Source organism: Juglans regia, chromosome 7, assembly GCF_001411555.2.
Source record: "Juglans regia cultivar Chandler chromosome 7, Walnut 2.0, whole genome shotgun sequence".
In the NCBI taxonomy this organism is placed as follows: Eukaryota; Viridiplantae; Streptophyta; class Magnoliopsida; order Fagales; family Juglandaceae; genus Juglans; species Juglans regia.
The window spans coordinates 51033268-51053209 of NC_049907.1; the positions used below are offsets into that span (position 1 = coordinate 51033268).

The 19942-nt window shown below is 34.2% G+C and overlaps 3 protein-coding genes across 4 annotated transcripts; 2 read left to right on the forward strand and 1 right to left on the reverse strand.

Annotated features, from left to right (window-relative positions):
* Nucleotides 1-1766: 1766 nt before the first annotated feature.
* On the forward strand, nucleotides 1767-4256 carry LOC108991889 (60S ribosomal protein L35a-1). The gene is made up of 5 exons (XM_018966293.2): nucleotides 1767-1912; nucleotides 2043-2078; nucleotides 2726-2954; nucleotides 3045-3087; nucleotides 4049-4256. Exons 1-4 carry the CDS (start codon nucleotides 1881-1883, stop codon nucleotides 3084-3086), a joined length of 339 nt encoding a protein of 112 aa, XP_018821838.1. The 5' UTR covers nucleotides 1767-1880; the 3' UTR covers nucleotide 3087; nucleotides 4049-4256.
* Nucleotides 4257-12030: 7774 nt separating this feature from the next.
* LOC108991908 (probable sugar phosphate/phosphate translocator At3g11320) lies at nucleotides 12031-15670 on the forward strand. Its single transcript, XM_018966321.2, has 4 exons — nucleotides 12031-12984; nucleotides 13667-13770; nucleotides 13914-14142; nucleotides 15117-15670. Exons 1-4 carry the CDS (start codon nucleotides 12544-12546, stop codon nucleotides 15261-15263), a joined length of 921 nt encoding a protein of 306 aa, XP_018821866.1. The 5' UTR covers nucleotides 12031-12543; the 3' UTR covers nucleotides 15264-15670.
* Nucleotides 15671-16994: 1324 nt separating this feature from the next.
* On the reverse strand, nucleotides 16995-19544 carry LOC108991783 (proliferating cell nuclear antigen-like). Of its 2 annotated transcripts, XR_001996207.2 has the most exons (5): nucleotides 19128-19544; nucleotides 18227-18379; nucleotides 17997-18094; nucleotides 17317-17778; nucleotides 16995-17045 (listed from the first exon to the last, which is right to left on the reverse strand). XR_001996207.2 is itself a non-coding variant. In XM_018966166.2 (4 exons), exons 1-4 carry the CDS (start codon nucleotides 19444-19446, stop codon nucleotides 17377-17379), a joined length of 972 nt encoding a protein of 323 aa, XP_018821711.1. In that variant the 5' UTR covers nucleotides 19447-19544; the 3' UTR covers nucleotides 17257-17376. The 2 variants fall into 2 exon arrangements, 1 of the variants encoding a protein (XP_018821711.1); XM_018966166.2 differs by lacking the exon at nucleotides 16995-17045 and having other exon boundaries at nucleotides 17257-17778.
* Nucleotides 19545-19942: the final 398 nt, after the last annotated feature.

Below are 19942 nucleotides of genomic sequence, written 5' to 3' on the forward strand. Positions count from 1 at the left end.
TTGGGAGTAAAATTGTGAGTCTTATTAGGATGAAAACCCCACCAAAATCTCATAAAAGATCTGTCAATGTTGGTTGCAATTTTTTTTGGAATAAGAATACTTGACATCATGTAAGTCGGAATGGAGCAAGCCACTGATCTTATCAAAGTAGTTCTGCTTGCTTGAGAAAAAAGTTTGACTTTCCAACTTGACAGGTTTTGTTGGATTTTATCTTTAATACCAAAAAAATATATATATATATTTGTTTGATCTATCCAAATTGAGATGAAGACCAAGGTATTTAAGCTTATTTGAGACAAGCTTGAAATCCATTACTGATCTAATTTCCCTAATGGAAGAGGGAGGAGTGGTTTTGCTGAACTGAATTGAAGATTTGCTTTTATTGATCTTTTGGTGACCACTCTTAAGTATTTTTCTAGACATTTAAGGAAAGAATGGATATCGGTAAGAGAAGTCTCTGAGAAAAGAATAAGGTCATTGGCAAAAAGAAGATGTGTGAGAAGAAGGCCATCTCTGCCCATCTTGATTCCTTTGATATGACCTATTGCTATTTCTTTTTCAAATCCTGTTTTAAACGCATTAAAAATTACATTTCCAATGGTGATTTGAAAACTGCAATAAATAGAAGTTGCAAAGGACGGACGCCCGCTTTCCATTAGTCATGGTAATTTCACTTTTGCCCTTAGCAGTTAGCAATTGTATATTACATCTAGAACTAAGAACAGTGATGGTTTCGTCTTTTTTGGCTTTTTACCGATTGAATCCATCCTGTGCCATGAAACTTAATCGAGTAGTGGGTACATGGCGCCTGAGTACGCAATGGAGGGACAATTCTCAATAAAGTCTGATGTTTATAGCTTCGGAGTTGTAATGCTAGAAATCATAAGTGGGAAAAAGAACAGTGGTAGGCCACTCTTCCTTGTCTGTATCTCGAGCTCAAATATAAAGTTTATACATGAGATAATGAAATGCAATTCAAAACAGGCATGGCATGGCGACTTTGGAATGAAGGCAAGGGACTAGAGTTGATAGATCATGTCGCATTGTTGTGCGTTCAGGAAGAGTCATCATGCTTGCAAGCAGATCGATATACCTACCTCAGCCATCCGCACATCCATTCTCTATTGCTAGATTTACATCTTTTGATCAATCCACAACAACTGGGTCCGAGGCAGGATTTGCCAATTCTGATCAATCTTCAACTATTGGAAAGTGTCATGTCTGATCAATAATAACTTGCTACTTCTTGATCAAGATCTGTTTTTTGTATAAACAAAAGAGTAATTCTACATACAACCGTGAAGTATGTAAACGTCGCATAATCTTTTTGAAAAAGAGTGAGGTTTACTATTAAAAAATTAATTTTTTTTTATGTGACTCATATTTTACTCATTTTTTTCAAAATGATTATACGGTGATTGCACAATTTACGATTGTAAATATATTTTCTCTAAACAAAATCATACTTTTTTTGCTGCGTTAACAAATATCCATAATTTTAAAACAAATGTTGAGATTGTTAAGTGATTTCAGGAATTTCATTAAATAAATTTATTTTGCAAATACAGAGATACTGAAACATGTTTTTATTTTATATTTAGCTAACTGGGCTGGATAACCAAATACATGTATGTACTCGACCCATGGGCCGTACCCAATACTGGGCCCTCGACTCGGGCTCTTATGACTCAAAAGCTTCCTAGGACAGGGTTTTAGGTTCTTGTAAGTACTTTCTAGGACAGCTTTCTGTAAGCTCAGCCCATCTCTTTTATAAATACCCGAATCGCTTTCTTCCACCAATTAGGGTTTTGGGTTCTTGTAAATTACTTGGCCTCTCCGGATTCTACTTTCTGAAGCGAGCGCCTCCAAAGCGAAGGGAAATGGTGAAGGGACGCCAAGGAGAGCGAGTCAGGTCTGCCTTCCTTTTTTCCCGCACTCATTTGATCTTTTAAATCCCTAGATCCAACTTCCAAACGCCTATTTTCACTTCATGCCTATAGATTTTCTCTAATTTTCCATCTTGACCTTGTATTTATTATCAGGCTTTATGTCAGGGGAACAATCCTCGGCTACAAGAGGTAAATAGACTTCATTTTCGTCTATGTAGTATGCTGTTCGGTCTTTTTATTTTCTCGGGAATGGTTTTCATGGCTCTTCTTGATTCTGTTGGGCCGCTCAGAAAACCGGGAGAAAATCACTATTACTATGATTTTAGTTGGGGTTTCTGTTTCCTCTTTTCCCAAATCTGAAAAGGCGAGGATTTTGTTGTATAGATGGGTTAGGTAGATGGTAATTGCTTTATTTTATCATCAGTTTGTATCCTGAGTTGGGCATACAAACTCAGATCTACTGAAATCGTAATTGCTTTATTCCAGAGTCACAGAGTGAAAGCGGTGGATTTAAGATTGTTTCTGTAGTTTTGTTATTTTCACGAGCATTTTCTCAGCTGGTCTCTAAGGCCTGCTTTTGTTACAAAGATCAAACTATCTCATCTTATCTTATATAATTATTATCACTTTTTCAAACTCCCACTTAAAAATATAATAAACAATTTAATTTTTCAAATCTCAAAATAAAAATAATATTAAAAATTATATTCTACTAATATTTTATTAAATTTTTAACTTTTATCTCATTCTGTGTAACCAAATGAGACCTAAATGTTTGATGGGAATGATAGGTCTATTTGAATATCTGACCCTATGGTGTGCATTTTGACAAACAGGTCCAAGTCAAACCAATACCCGAACACTTCCCTCATCCAGGTTGAGGGGGTGAACACCAAGGAGGAAGTTGCATGGTACGCTGGTAAGCGCATGGCTTATATCTACAAGGCCAAGGTGAAGAAGAATGGGACTCACTACCGCTGCATTTGGGGTAAGGTGACAAGGCCTCATGGTAACAGCGGTATTGTTCGTGCTAAGTTCAAGTCAAACCTTCCACCGAAATCCATGGTATTGTAAAAGAAGAGATTTTTTCTATGGTTATAAATTGGCTTTCTGTAAGGAGATTTCTCGTTTATTATGTCTTTGTTTCTTCTGCAGGGGGCTAGAGTTAGGGTTTTCATGTACCCCAGCAATATATGAGGTACTTACCGATCCTTTTCTTCTTTTAATTCCCTCTTTTATTTTCTCCCTTGTGTTTATTTTTCACTTGTGTTCAATATTATAATAAGTAGGCAGCTATGAAATTGTAGGTGGGCTACACCTAAGTTCCTCACCAATAAAATCCTCAATTACTTACTGAAAAAAAAGCAAAAGCATGGGATCCATGGTCATATTAATCAGATATAAATCATAATTGATTTACAAGCATTTTCAATGATTATCCTACCAGCTGTACTAATGGGGTTTAGGCTTTTTGATCTCTCTATATTTGGAGAATGTTTATATACCCTGTTGTTTCTTAAGATCCCTTATCAATGATCATATCATTCTACATTTCTTTTTCTCCATCTTAATTTTGCTTCGAAGGTTTATGTAGTTATATTGTGTTTCGAGTTTCCACTCTCTTAGAATGGGTATTAGAGTGTTTTGCATCCGTTTATCAGTTTGAGGGGGGAAGAATAAACATGTGTAGAACATTTATTTTGTCTTTTCTAGCAGTGTTTCACCGTGTATCTATTATTTGTAACAACCATTTGAGATAATGAGAGATCCTGTTGTTTGTTGCCATTAACTGATCTGTTTGACTAGGCTCTGTTTTGATAGTAAAAGTGTCTCGTCTCATCTCATCATTATTACTCTTGCAAATTTTCACGCAAAATATAATAAGCAATTCAACCATTAATTCCTAAGACAATAATAATATTAAATAAATAATATTTTAAATAAAATTATATGTTTTTAATTGGTATGCCGGGATGTGAGACTTACGTCTAGAATTTTTCTTTTTGAAATAATGATGTATATCATAAGCGTGTGCTTGCTCTTATGTTCTTGTCATCATCTCATTGAACTACTGTGTTCATGCATACGTGGCAATTAAATAATTTTATAGTTGGACTGGCTTCCTCTGGTCATTCATGGATCATTTTTTTTCCTTGCAGCTCTGAGGTTGTGTAGATGCCAGATTGAGCAGGTGACTGAGAGTTATGGCAGTTACTTATTTTTATCAGCTAAGTTTATGTCATGTTTTGGAGCCAAATCGTTTTTGTTTATTAAGGTTGGTCGACGGAATATTGTTTGAATTTTCTAGTTTCGTATAGAAGTAATTGCCATCTGTTTGTTTCTTGATTTAGGCCCTGTTTGGATACAGTGATAATCATCTCATGTCTCTATTCAAACTGGCCCTTGAGCATTAGGACTGTCTTTCATAGAAATGCGTGTCCAGCATAGTGAGTTTACAGTATGGAGTGAAACACGCCATAATGAGTTTTGCTACACAACCTCCATCACATTCCACACTCCACACTTTTTTAAATTTTTAATATTTTTTTTTTTAAAAATTTTAATTTATTTTTTTAAAATTATTTCAAATTTTTTATTCATTATTCATATAATAAATATTTAATAAAAGAAAAAAATAATAAAAATTAAAAATAATATGGAGTGTGGAGTGTTAGGAGGTTGTGAAGATTTTTTGTGTCCATAAACTCTCTGTCATCTCCTTCACTCTCTCTCTCGACCATGACGCACCCTTCCTAGAAACTCTCTTTCTTCCATCATTAATCAAAGTGGAATGCTACACAACTTCTCATTTTCTATACACCATATTTTTTTAAAATTTTTAAATTTTTAAAATTTTTAAAATTTTTAAAATTTTTAAATTTTTTATTTTATTTTATTCTTTTTAAACTAATTTAATTTTTTTATTCATTATTTATATATTAAATATTTGATAAAAATAATAATAATAAAAAAAAAAATATGGCGTAGAGATTGTTTGAATAGTAAAAGGTTGTGAAGATTTTTTGTTAATCAAAATCATCGCCTTGTGATGGCTATTTTTTGATAGTGAGGTAATCTCCCAAGATAAAATAGTAGCAGTGGAAATATTAATAAAATATTAAATAGTAACAAAAAGTAATAATGAAGTATTGAGATTACTCTGCTATCTTAAGACAGCATTAAACTTGGGAGTTTAAGAGTTTAAACTCTGCGCTTCGTTTGGAACTATAATTTCTCTTAATTCATTTCAACTCATCATTATAATTTTTTTAAATTTTAATATAAAATATAATAAATAATTCAATTTTTTTAAATATCAAAATAATAATAATAATAATAAATAATATTCTAATAATATTTTATTATCTCAATTCAACTCAACTTAATTCACTTTAACATCCAAACGCAACCTAAACGCTACGTTAAGAGTTTGGAAGAAGTTTTATCTCATCTTATTTTCAAATTTAATTCAAATATAAATATTTTTTTAATTTCAAATATTTATTTTTTTTATTTAATCATTATAATTTTTTAAAATTTTAAAATAAAAATAAAAAATAATACAATTTTTTTAAATCTCATAACATATATAATATCAAAAAATTATATTCTAATAATTTAAATATTTTGATTTTTTGTTTTAATTTTTTCTCTTATTTTTCAGAACTCAATGAAACATTATAATTTATTTTATTTTTTATTATTTTCAAATAATTTTATTATTATTCATAAATTTTTCTATCTCATTTTATTGTCGCATCTCATTGATCAAATGTAAAAGTAGAATGCAGCAAATACATTTTGGATGTTATTATTATTTCGGAATCGGAAAGACATAATAAATAAATTGAAGGCAGAATGCTAAACACGCACATTAGCAAGAAGGGATTTCCTGCAAAGGTTCCCCCACAAGAGTTACAGAAGCATTACTCCATGAAATCTTGTAGCTTATCCTATTGTAGATTGATTTGAAGTAGTCCTTCCTCTTATTGAGAGCTGATGTTTGTAGCAGCCAACTGCTTCCCAGAGCTCTGTTTTAACGGGTATAAACCAAAGGAAAGTAGATTGGAAATTAGTTGCCAGACACAAAGGAAAACAAAACAAAACAAATTAATGATGTTTGGGTGATGGGTTATCTGTTGTATAAAGCATGCTCCTTCTAGCTAACTTGCAACTTGAGAGAGAGAGAGAGAGAGAGAGAGTAGTTGAGAAAGAAATCGACGGTGAGAGTAAGGAGAGGAATGGTGAGGACAGTAAGGGGTGAACGGACTGAGAACTTGAGAGAGTGAACTTGAAGGGAGAGAGATCAAGGGCTTGAGAGCTTGAGAGAGTGCTTTCGGAGAGAGAGAGAGAGAGAGGAACAGACTAAGGAAGAGAGCAGGCATGTAACGTGTGAGGCATCCCACAGTAAATATCATGGGTTAATGAGGTGTTCCAATATATAGACTGACATTGTTAGTGCCTTCCGGGAAGTTATGGATTACGATGTGGTATATACTTTCAGTTTTGAGTTGGATATATATATTCAGTGAAAAAATTTTCAAACGTGTAAATGTTAAAAATTAAACAGACAACCCAATTATTTATAGAAAAATTCTATTTGCAGTCCTAAGTAGAAATTGCATGTACAGGCACATTATTAAATGAGAAAAAATATTATTTTAAGAGCGATAATTTTATAATTTTAAAAAATTTTAAAATTAAAATAATTTAGACCTGCATATATAATTCCCACTCTGTACCTAACATTGCTCTTATTTACATTCATGATCCAGTCAACAAAATACGTTTAGCAATTTGTATCAGAATATAAGCCACGTATTGGTTATGGGCCGTTTTCTTTTTTCTTTTTAATCAAAGCTAGACATGGCATTAAATTAATGAGTCCATGACAGAAGTACAACAAAGGGGCTACCGCCTCGGATTCGATCCTAATGACGGGAGAGATGCAGAGTTGGGGTCTAGGTTCAGTAGTAGGTTGCGCGGTAAACTATTGTTGAACGGCAAGTATAAGTTTTAAACTTATATATCTTTGTGATTGGATGTTGAAATGAATTGAGTTGAGTTGAGTTGAGATAATAAAATATTATTAGAATATTATTTATTATTATTATTATTATTATTTTGAGATTTGAAAAAGTTAAATTATTTATTATATTTTGTATTAAGATTTGAAAAAATTGTAATGATGAGTTGAGATGAGTTTTAATTCCAAACGTATCAAAAAAAAAAAGTGAGTTTTTAATATATATATTTTTTTACGATGGACTTATAAGAAATTTATTTATTTAAAATTCGTATATATAATTTTTTATATAAAAACTTTGTACAAATTTCGCACAAATTTTATTTTTTTATAAAAAAGTGATATTTAAAAGTGAAAAATTTTACTTTTTCTTAATAAGCCTATATTTTTATAAAATATTTATATAAAGAATAATGCTAGTATAATGCTAGTATATCCCATCATTTTGACTGCTGATATATTTAATTTTTAAGTACTGCTACATCTATAAAGAAGTTACACAAAAAAAAATTTACAAACTGATGTGGATTTATCTGATCTATTAGATCTACTTTATAATAAAAATAAAATTTAACGAATCACATTAAGTCATATCAATTCGTATGATTATTTTTATATAATTTTTTTGTGACTAGAGTATTTCTCTTAAATTTTTTAATTTATTGATTAAAGAAGTGATTATTAAGGCCTCGTTTGTATTCGTAACTCATCTCAACCCACCTCAACTCATCTCATCTCATCTCATCATTACAACTTTCTCAAATTCTCACACAAAATATAATAAACAATTCAAAATTTTAAAATTTTAAAATAACTTTATCAAATTTCCACACAAAATATAATAAATAATTCAACTTTTATTCTACTATTCACAAACTATCTCAACTCATCTCAACTTATTTCTAATTCCAAATCACTCTTAGTATATTAATTTTTTTTGTTCAAATATATTAAAAAAATAAAAAATAAAAAAGTTTTACCTAACGGCACCCAGCAGTAACGACTGTTGGTGGTAGTCTAGCATCACATTTTCTATAAAGGGAAATGCTTTGGGATCCAAAAAGTATCCCCAATGGGATTTTTTTTTTTTTTTTTACTGAATGATTAAAATCATGTTGTGAATTTTTTTTTTAAATATTTATGATGATTAAAAAAATATATTAAAAAAAATCTCTATTCGAGACAATTTTTAAATTTCAAATTCAAGACCTATACACAATAAAATTAATACACATTAGTCAACGTTGAAGTTTCCAAACACACGGCGTGTATGATACAATCAACTACAATAACGATGAAGTTTTCGAAGACACGACGTCTTTGGAAAGAGTTAGATTGTTGACTTCCATCCACACTTTGAAATTATCATCAATTACCATTCAACACAACATCCCCACACCTAATTTATTGTTTTTAGGCATCACCTTCTACCTCTCTCTTATCAAGCTCTATCTTCGACCTCTCTCCTCAAGCTCTCTCTTCAACTCCTTTCTCTCTCATTGAATTCCCTCTCTCTTATCAAGTTTTCTCTCACCGAGTCATCTCTCTTTTCAAGAGAGGAAGAAATGAAGCCAGTTCACACGTAAAATATGAGATATAGAGTGTAAATAATGATAGACTTATTATTCTACTACTACTTATGTACTATTCTTTTTTTTTTTCATTTTACTTAATGATTAAGGAAGTGAATATTAGTAAAGTTATATATATATTTTTAATTTTTTCTTAGTGATTAAGAATGTTAAAAAAATAATTAAAAAAAATGATAAAAAAAATAACAAAAACTTGTAATACACTTGAGTAGTAGATAGATAGTAATATGATAGTAAGTCTATCACTACCTATAGGGTGTGGGGTTTGACACAGTGACTTATGAGAAGATTTACTCGACTACAATAACATATTTGATTGAATTTAGCGACAACAAAAAAATAATTTTCTTTCACAACTCCAAAGCCTTCGTTTTCCTATCATTTGTGGTATGCGCGCTAATCAGCCTCGTTAACTGCCAGACGTATATCATGGAATATTGTTTCCAGCAATCTAATGAAACTGTCGGCACTTCTTACCAAGGGAAGCCGATCAGCGTCCTGGTTGTTGGGAAAATCAACACAGCGGAAGGAATAAAAGCAGAAATAAAAGAGCATACTCATGCACTCAGTGACACCAAGAATTTAACGTGATTTGGAAACTTCCTTTATTCACAGAAAAGAGCTTCATTAATAAATAGTGGAACACAATAAAATATTACAGAAGAGGAGGATCACACTCCACTCAACTCAACTCTCTTATTTTCTCTCAGAGCTCTCCCGACTCTCTCTCTTTTATTTTCTTCTTGGGTGTGTCTGAAACTCTCACATGGAGCTTCAATTTATAAGTGTCTCACCTCATGTATGAATGCATTTATTTGCATTCAATAGGTAACTGCAAATGCAGTTACTTGTTGAGCGTTGAAGGTTGACTACTTACTCGGACAGAGATTTCAACAATTCTCCCCCTCCATGCCCATTTACCTAGATGATATACATCCCAGCTATGTCTCTGCATAGCTCAAGCTTCTCACTTGTAACCACCTTCATCAGCATGTCCGTTGGATTCTCTTTCGTATGGATCTTCATAAGCTTCAACAACTGTTATTCCATCGTTTCGCGTATCCAATGATAGCGGATATCAATATGCTTGGTGCCAGAATGGTATATTGAATTATTGCTCAAGTCTATAGCACTTTGACTGTTACAATTTACCTTGTAGTCTTCTTGACTAACCCTTAATTCTTGGAGAAAATGTTTCATCCATAACATCTCTTTCCCAGCTTCCGATGCGGCAATGTATTATGCCTCTGTTGTAGATAAAACAACACACTTCTACAATTTGGACTGCCAAGAGACAGCTCCTCCTGCAAAGGTGAAGAGAAGTCTCAAAGTAGATTTCCTTCTATCCAGATCTCCTGCCATATCTAAATCTGTATAGCCTTCCAAAACTGGTTTAACTCTTCCAAAACACAAGCACATCTTCGATGTACCTTTTAGATACCTGAGAATCCATTTAACTGTTTCCCAATTATCATTTCCTGGATTTGAAAGGAATCTGCTCACCATGCCTACAACATGAGCAATATCTGGTTAGGTACAAACAATTGCATACATCAGGCTTCTTACTGCTAAAGAGTAGGGGACTGCTTCCATTTCTTTAATCTCCTTCTTTGAAGAAGGACACAAGCTCTTGCTCAACTTGAAGTGGTTAGCAAGTGGAGTATTGACTGGTTTAGCATCTCCCATGTTGAAACGTCTGATGACCCGTTCAACATATTTTTATCGTGATAGTCACACCTTTTTGACTTTCCTATCACGAACAATCTTCATGCCCAAAATTTGTTGGGCTATGCCTAAGTCCTTCATGGCAATTTTGATTTGTGACATATTTCATTATCTCAAGATTAAAGTCTAGTTTAAATATTGAGAATATCTCACTATTCAAAGGCAACCTAATATATATTAAAAGAAAAATCAATATTCTCCAACCTAATTCATGTGACTCTATCACTTTTCAAGATAAGCATATTTTAGAATATCCTTTATATATAAACTAAAAAAAATTATGTCTCCATTGCACGTTATGCGGTTCCACAATTGCTGGAAGAGGAATGATGCGCAACCATGTTTCGTTGTAGCTGAACTCATACGTTACTGATAATTCTAGTTCGAGGTTAGAGTTATTCGGTATTGCATTCTGATCACATTTTCATTATACTGTGTTAATGTGACAGTACTCATTTACCTTTAGATCAGTTATTATTTTTTAAAATGACAAATTTAAATGTTGATGAATAACATCAAATCTTCACAGTAAGATATCATGAGTAAGATGAAGGTACGATATATATTTTTTGTTTGTCTATATTACACCCGATCATATTTTCATCATATTGTATTGTACTATATACCTAAAATCCTTAATTTTAAAATGGTCTTTAGTTCTATACATTTCATGATGTGTTTGTGATTTCAGTTGGTAATATAGTATTTATTAAAAAAATGCAATAAATAAAAATTAAATAATTTGTATGAGCTTCAAACAGATAAATTTGTAAAACGATAGATCACAATTCAAAACAATATAAAAAAAAAAAAACAACGTCCGATCCGATTACTTGTACAGACAAGTCTCCGGCTGCTGCTCCCAATGAGATTCAGACGATCTCGTGATAGTAAATGGCGGCATTTGGACCGGCCATTGCCTAACTCTTCCAAAAAGTTTTAAGTTTCTAAGCACTTTGACTGTTCTCCGCTGATTACGGCACTTTGACTAAGCCACAATAGTATGCATTTTCTTTTTTTCTTCCTCCATTACCTAAGGTCAACGAGAACGTGTCCCTGAATGGTTATTTGGTCATAGACCACGTCACGAAATAATTTCCAATTTTTAATTTATGAATTTTTCAGGATTTAGATTGGGAAATTCGGGTTTGCAATCATTTATTTGTGGGGTTTTGGAATTTAGGTCCTTGAATGGTTCCTTACATATGAACCCACAAATAAATAGAAGGCAACAAAGTGCAAAAATAAAAAAAGAAAAAGAAAAAGAAAACGCCTTTGATCATGTATGGTTATGGCATGCACGAAATGGGACAAAAATTGGTATAAAAATTGAGATTGACATGTTGGTTTGCAATTAGATTACTCCTTTTATACTCCTAATCATCCTCTTATCATACAAGTCTGTTTTTCCAGTCAAATAGGATGTTTTGAAAGATTAAGATCCTATTTAGATTTAGAGATGAATTGAGATGAAATAATTAGTGAATAATAATAAAATTTGTGAATAATATTAAATAATAATAAGATCAAACCAGCTCTAAATAATTAGAAGGACGGTTAACAAAAATGTCTCTTAATACAAAAATAATAAAAATCTGTGCATTCTTTTTTAATTACGCTTCTGAAACCAGCAATTTCTTAGTAAAATCACCTCTATAACATGAGCATTACTCAAAGTCCTACTTTCCTTGAACTGTACACCTCTATAACACGGTGGCAACAAATTAATTACGATTAAGAAAAAAAAATACTAATAAATGAATGCAATAAGACTACAAGTCTACGACTAATTAGCAATAAATTAGTGGGAAATGGGTACGAACCAAGCTCCCCACCCCACCCCACCCCACCCGATACGCGTTTACCTTCTCTGCTTTAAAACTCTCTCCCCCTCTCCCTCCGTCTGTCGGTATCTATTTCCCCTATTTGCAGGGGTACATTGATCGTCGATCGTGTTCTTGTCCTCAAAATACGATCCCAAATCCTTTCCGGCCAGGCCCGCCTCTGTTTCTGTACCCGTCTATGTCTCTTTCTCCCTCTCTCTGAAGAGAAATGAATTTCGATTTCCCTTCAGATCCATGGAATCCAATCCATTTTTTCTCTGCAATATTATCTTGTGTCTCTCGTTTTTACTAAATTCATCAATGTCCAGATATTGACACGCCCAAACCCTAACAGATCTGTATCCAAGTTCTTGTCATACTACAGCCCAACTTGCCTGAATATTGCCTCTTTGTATTTTTTCCTTCTGCTTGGTTGTTGATAAAATCTCATCTCATCTCAGCCGCCTGATCAAGGCCTACCCCCGAAAATGAAGAGCTCAAGTCGATTTTTCACGATCGGGCTCGTGGCCTCTTGGTACTCCTCCAACATTGGGGTCCTCTTGCTCAACAAATATTTGCTCAGCAACTACGGCTTCAAGTACCCGATCTTCCTGACCATGTGCCACATGACCGCTTGCTCTCTGCTCAGCTACGTCGCCATCGCATGGATGAAGATGGTCCCCATGCAGACAATTCGATCCCGGGTCCAGTTCTTCAAGATCGCTGCACTCAGCCTCGTCTTCTGCATCTCGGTCGTCTTTGGCAACGTCTCGCTCCGCTTCTTGCCCGTCTCCTTCAACCAGGCTATTGGGGCCACGACGCCGTTTTTCACTGCTGTGTTTGCCTACCTCATGACGTTGAAGAGGGAGGCTTGGCTTACCTATGTGACCCTCATTCCTGTTGTTACCGGGGTGGTCATCGCAAGCGGGGTATGGCACCTTTTTTTTTTTTTTTTCTAGTTTGTGCCAGTTGATCAATAGTATTAGGAGTTAATTTGAAATGTGGATTCTTGTTTTTGAAATTGAAGGTGGGCTGCCTTTTTGTTTGTGTGTGAATTTGTTTTTTTTTTTTTTTTTTCGGGGGGTGGCGGCACGTGTTGAGCTACTTTGCTATGCAATTGGCTCAAGTTTTATTTGGAGTTCCTGCAAATTGTGGAGATGGGTGGGGAGGAATGTATAAAAGAATTAAGTTGTGGTTGTTCGGCTGGAAAATCTAGGAAAAATTATCTTTCTGTTTCTCCCAGCTGAACCTAGTTCAACTCTTAGCCTGGATGCTAACATTTAAGGATGGATCTTTGTTTGACTGCATCTAACTTAATACGTTGCTTTAATCTCACTTCCCGTTTCTTTATTTTAAATAATCTTTGAGGTTTGTATGTACTTGTGTTGTACCATAACCTTGATTTCAAAACTTTACAAATCATTCGTTTTCTGGTTTGGAAGATTTATTTTTGGTTGGTTGAATCATTAATGGATTTTTGGTTAGAGACACTCCCACTATTAATTACCCTGTAGTTCTTTGATTGACAGTTGTCTCTTTTCTAGCGAGACATCATTAGTATGAGGTAGATGCCTTCTAAATTGTGGTTTTTTGTTTTTCTTATGGTCACAGGGTGAACCGAGTTTCCATCTGTTTGGGTTCATAATGTGTGTAGCAGCTACGGCTGCGAGGGCGCTCAAATCTGTTCTACAAGGGATTTTGCTGTCTTCTGAAGGGTAAGGAACTCTTATGCATCCATCATTTCGAGACTGAAATTAATGGGATAAAACTTTGTTCTATATTTGGGCTTTTGGAAATTTAAAGTTTGGATTATTTTAAAACTAAAAACGGTACTGAGAGGCCTGCAATATTATTTTAGGGAGAAGCTGAACTCTATGAACCTCCTGCTTTACATGGCTCCAATAGCTGTTGTCTTTCTGCTACCCGCAACACTTATTATGGAAGAAAATGTGGTTGGCATCACCCTGGCTCTCGCTAGAGATGATATAAAGATCATATGGTACTTACTATTCAATTCGTCGCTGGCATATTTTGTGAACCTGACCAACTTTTTGGTCACAAAACACACCAGTGCTCTCACTCTCCAGGTATGGCCTCTTAATACGGACTAATTTCCATTTGTTATCCTACATTTTATGGTTGCAGTTATTTACTTGTATTGTCCTTGAGCTGTAAGAAATCAATATTCTCCTTCCCTATATAGTTATGACTGTTTAGGAGGAATGGTCTTTACTTTGCCAATCACCCAAATTTAGCTGCTCCATTGCCAATAAGATATTTCCTATTGGGATGCCTTGGATATTCGCAAAATCCATGCGTGATATGCTCAGAAATTGGTGAGAAATTAGAATGGATTTATGTTATTACCGCGAGATTATCTTCTGATGCTACCTGTGCTGGTTTTGGAAGGAGTTAACAGTTGAAGATAAGCAGTTGTCTCTTATGTTGATGCCCATGGAAACTCAATTGCAGCAATTTGTTTTAAGCATCATTTTTGTATTTTTGAAAAAGTATGGAGATAATAGGGATAATAATAAGTTGGAGCTCTAGGCATCGCCAATCAAGAGCGTGGTGAAAGAATCATCTAAGATGGTTTTGCTCATGGATAATGGGATGCAATAGATTGGTACCATTGAGGGGGTGCTTTGGTTTAAGCCAAAGGCAGCTCTCGGAAGGATGGTTAAAATTGTGTGGGTTGAAGATGCAGGGAACAAAATCCATGTTGCCACATTCCAAGTGAGGAGGATAGTGCTTTTATAGAATTTGTAGATCTCATGTTGTATATCTTTACGTTGGCTATTTTTGACCACTGAATCTTATTCAGAGCATAAGAACTTGCTGATAACACACTTTAAAAATGTTTAGCAGTATATTTTGCCCTAAAGCTGTCCCAGCCGCTTTGTTCATTTTCCCTTGTTCAATCTTGCTGCCCCGTCTATTTGAGTTTTAAAAGGCTCAATGCATATAATATGCAATGTTGCCTTATTTTTCCTTTGATTTATTGCTTCTATATGATTTGGAAGTTTGAACTTTGTAAAACGAGAGTCCTTGGTTGCTTCAGGTACTAGGAAATGCAAAAGGAGCTGTTGCTGTGGTGGTTTCAATTTTAATTTTCAGAAATCCTGTCTCGGTTACTGGAATGCTCGGTTACTCGCTCACAGTCTTCGGAGTTATACTCTACAGTGAAGCCAAGAAACGAAGCAAATGATATCATTATGGGAGATGATGGAGTGGATGTTCCTATATTTTGATTTTCTAAAAGCAAGTACAGCATCAACGCCCGTGGAGGAGGGGGGATTTGGCCCTTGGGCCACATGCTAACAATTGGTAGCATGAGCATCATATTGCCCTCTAATTTTTTGCCTGGAAGCCCAGAGATTGGCTTCCACTTGTATCAGCAACAACCCAGATTAGCCAAAAAGTAGAAAAGTTCAATAAGTGACTTATATGCCTCTATTACTCCCTGTTTGGGGTTTTGGAATGCTTTTTTTTTTTTTAATTATTGATTATAATTATTCTTTCAGGAAACGGCTGTAGATTGGGTCTATACACAATCGATATGTTAATTAACATTTCACATTATATTGATTAATTAATGAAAATCATTCATGATCTTGCCATTCTGCGCTTATACATCGCTGCGTTCAAGGAATTTCTTCAAAATTCATAGCGCACAAGGATAGGGCTAAGCATTGCCAATGTCGGAGTCAGAGTGTGACTCCGACTTTGTCAGGACACTCTGACTCTGACTTTGTCAGAGGTCGGATTGGAGGTCGAATCCAACCTCCAACTTTGATTCGCATAGCCTCCGATTCGACTCCAAGTTGTCGGAGTGGTGTCAGATTTGGACTTTTTTTTCTTAGTCCACAATTTTGGACTTTCACTAATTAGATTTGGGCTTCCAAATTTCAAATTTTTTTTTTAAAAAAATATTTTCTCAATTTCAATTTTATTAAAAATAACCAAAATTGAAAAAATAAATCATTATACAAATTATTGTCATTATACATGTTATTATATGTTAATGTTTATACATTAGTATTACATGTTATTATATATTAAATTATACATTACTAATACATGTTATTATACTTTAATTATTATATATTAGTATTACATGTTATTATAAATTTATATATTTGTGTTTATACACAATACATTAGTATTAAATATCATTATACATTAGTTATGATATAATTAGTATTATATGTTATTATATATTAGTGTATATATATTAATTGTTATTATACATTAGTATTACATGATAATAATAATTAATAGTGTAGTGTTTACATATACGAAACTATTATTAGTGAATTTAGTATATTTATATTATTTTGAAATAATTTGTTCATATTAATATATTATTAAATTTAATTAACTATATAAGTTATAGTTATATAAAATATATATGATTAATATATAAAAAAAATATATTTTTATAAAATATGTACAATATCAAAATCAGAATTGGTACATCGCCCTCTCCAACTTTCTTGGATAAAAAAACTTCAACTACGGCTCTAACTTATCAGAATCGCAGCGGAGCAAGGATGAAATCAGATATGGAGTTGGAATTTTCGAATTTTTGCTAAATACAAGGATATCAAATACATGTGTGTATACAACATGAAAATTAACTAAGAACCAGTCCACGGCTTGATTTGGCGATGCAACGACGGCAATTGGACGTTTGCTCTCCGGAAAAGTCAACGAAGGACGCCATGGGACTTTAAGCCTTGTTTGTTTTGGGAAAACTTTTCATCTCATCTCATCTCATCTCATCTAATCATTACAATTTTTCCAACTTCCAATACAAAATAAAATAAACAATTCAACTTTTTCAAATCCTAAAATAAAAATAATATTAAAAAATATACTCTAACAATATTTTATTCAACTTTTTAACTTTAATCTCATCTCATCTCATCTCATCTCCGAAAGCAAACGAGGCTAAGATGCATGCCCGTGTCGTCAAAGTAAAGGGGAACTGAATGACCAGAAGGGAAAGAAAAAACCAAAATCAGAATACAGTTACGTTTAGACGTTGAGTTGAGTTGAAATGATAAAATATTATTATTTATTATTATTATTATTATTTTAATATTTAAAAAAATTAAATTATTTATTATATTTTATATTAAGATTTAAAAAAATTATAATGATTAGTTGAGATTAATTGAACTTCCAAACAAAGCCGGTTTCAGAGGACCAAGTCAACCATACCCTTTATAAAAACAATAGTGTGGCAAAAATCTAACCATTGAATTAGGTTCAGCCATTGATACGTTAGATGTTAAGAGGCAATGACACCAGATGAACTACTCATCATCCATAAGATCGGCTTCGACCTTGGTTTCCACCACCATGCTTTCCACTTGAGGCTCCCTCTCCTCTTCGGACTTGATCTCCAATTTAGGTTTGGTCTCTACTTTAGGCTTGGCCTCCACTTTACGCTTGGTTTCCGCTTTAGGTCTGATGTCGACTTGAGGCCTGGCTTCAACTTGAGTTTCGATCTCGTCTTCTTCTAACTTGGGAGCCAAGTAGAACCTTATGTAACCCATCTCCGCCACTTTGTACTCAACTACCCCAGGCAGATCTGAAGACAGGCTAATTGTCACTTGGCTTGCCAAAGGGGTTGCCTTTGTGAATGAGTTCATATACCTCAGAGCAAATGTCAATGTGACTGGCTCCTCCATTTCTATGACTGTAGCTTCTTCTGGCTGTAAATACCAACATCAACATGACAAAAGAACCCATAGGTAAGTCCGTCCTGTGACAGTCTCTCAATTCTGGAGAAAACAGAAGCAGGCATGTCTAGAGCCCTACATTGCTGAGAGGTATATAACCAAATGCCTAAATATCCACTTTCCAATGGTTCAAGTTGAGTTTCAAAATTACAAATATACAAATAATTTCAAGACTATAGAACGTCACTAACCTTGTCCACAGTTGTATTCTGCCTGCAAACAATACTGGCAGTCCCAATATCACCTCTGGTGGAGAACTTCACACCTTCCTTTGTCACGGATATAACAACTGCAAAAATCATCATTACACCCAGAGTGAGAGTTCTGAATTTCTGACACGTGTACACTGAAACAAATTAACTATTTTCATTAATAATTATAAAGTAACTGTAACAAGGAAGAAAGTGAGAATGCAGAATACCAGTGTCACCAATGGTGCTAAGGTCCTTGCAAATCCTTGCAAACTCAGCCGATGGCATCCTAACAATGGCTTGGAACTCTGCTTCTGGGATCCCAAGGTGCTCACTGTCTATGTCCATCAGCTTCATCTCGAAGTCAGAAATCTTATCCTGAGCTTCATGCCAAGAAAAAGCAGCAAGCAATCAAATAACTCTCCAAAGGAATAAAAAGCATACCACATTCAGTGAAGAGAGTCCCAATTTCATGTAGCAAACTCATGCATCCGGACAAACAGCCTAAGCTTAAGCACAGTAAATTTTCACCAAATCGGGCCAATTTACAGACCTGCGCGCACTTTTTTTCGTTCATTCATTCCAATAACCAACGGAGCAAAGATAAACTCAAAAAATTATTAAAAGATTAGAAGCCACAGAAAATTTCAGCAATTCATAATTTGCATTTTAAAAGAGCCACAAAAATGATATATCATGAAAGGAAACTAGAGTCTAGAATCTTCAACTTAATATCTCTGTAGTAGGAGACCATCAAAAGAAAAGCCTCCAAAATATTGGTCCAAGGCATTCGCAAAAACGCAGAAAAATAGATCGTTTTCCATTATTTTTGCTCACTCTCAAATCACACGAGACCATATCATAAAGAAGGCATTCAGGATTTCACCTTCAGAACAAAGCTACTATCAATTTTCCTTTCCTACATTCTTTCAACAAACAAAAGGCCTAAAGAACCACACAGAAAAGATAAAATATTAAAAAAAAAAAAACAGAGAGAGATTAAAACTTTCAAACATTAATAGAATCAAACAGAACTGATTTGCGCCTTTTCTTCATGCCCTTTCTCCCACATTTCCTCGGAAACCACCAATGTTACAAATTGAATTTAAAGGAAAGGGAGTGAAATCTTACTAGGGCTCTCGAACATAAAGGTGACAGAGTCGGCGCCGTCATCTGCCTTGATCGTGACGATGTCGTCGTTGCCAGCACACTTGAGCATCTTGGCCATGTTGTTGAGGTTCATGCCCATGGAGAGATTGCGGTCGCAGCGGTAGTGCTCGAAGCCCTCGGATCGGAGAAGGAGGGCCACCAGGGCGACGTGGCTGGAATCCATGGCCTGAAGTGAGAACCCCGCGGGCGAGCAGTCAAAGTTGGCGTCATTGACAAGGTCCTTGATTGCTTCCAGAACCTTCTTTAGAAGACCGCCTTGGACCAGCCTAAGCTCCAGCATTTTTCTCTGTCACTTCGACAGGTTAGAACGCGAACTCAATTTTACAGAGTAAATTTTGGATTTAGTTTTCTTTAGAAGATCTCCGCGCGCGCGCTAGAGAGAGCGCGTTATTCATGTGGTTGTGGGCCTGTGGCACTCTCTTTGGCGGGAAATGGAAACAGTCCCGCCAGAATCAATATGGAAACGAAACCGTTTTCGGACTTTCATGAAACAGGTCAAGCGAGACAATGGCTCATATTTTTCTTTTTTACAAGAAAAAAAAAAATTACAAATCGTTGCAATGTCTTGCGGTTCGTTTGGATAGTTAGATTAAATGACAAATCTGTAAATAATAGAAAGAAGATTTATGAATAATAATAAAATAATTTGAGTTAAAATTTTTATTAAATTTTGAAAAAGAAAGAAAGGAAAAGTTGAATAAAAATGTTATATAATTAAAATATTCTTAAAATATAATTTTTATTTTAAAATTTAAAAAAACTGAATTTTTTTATAT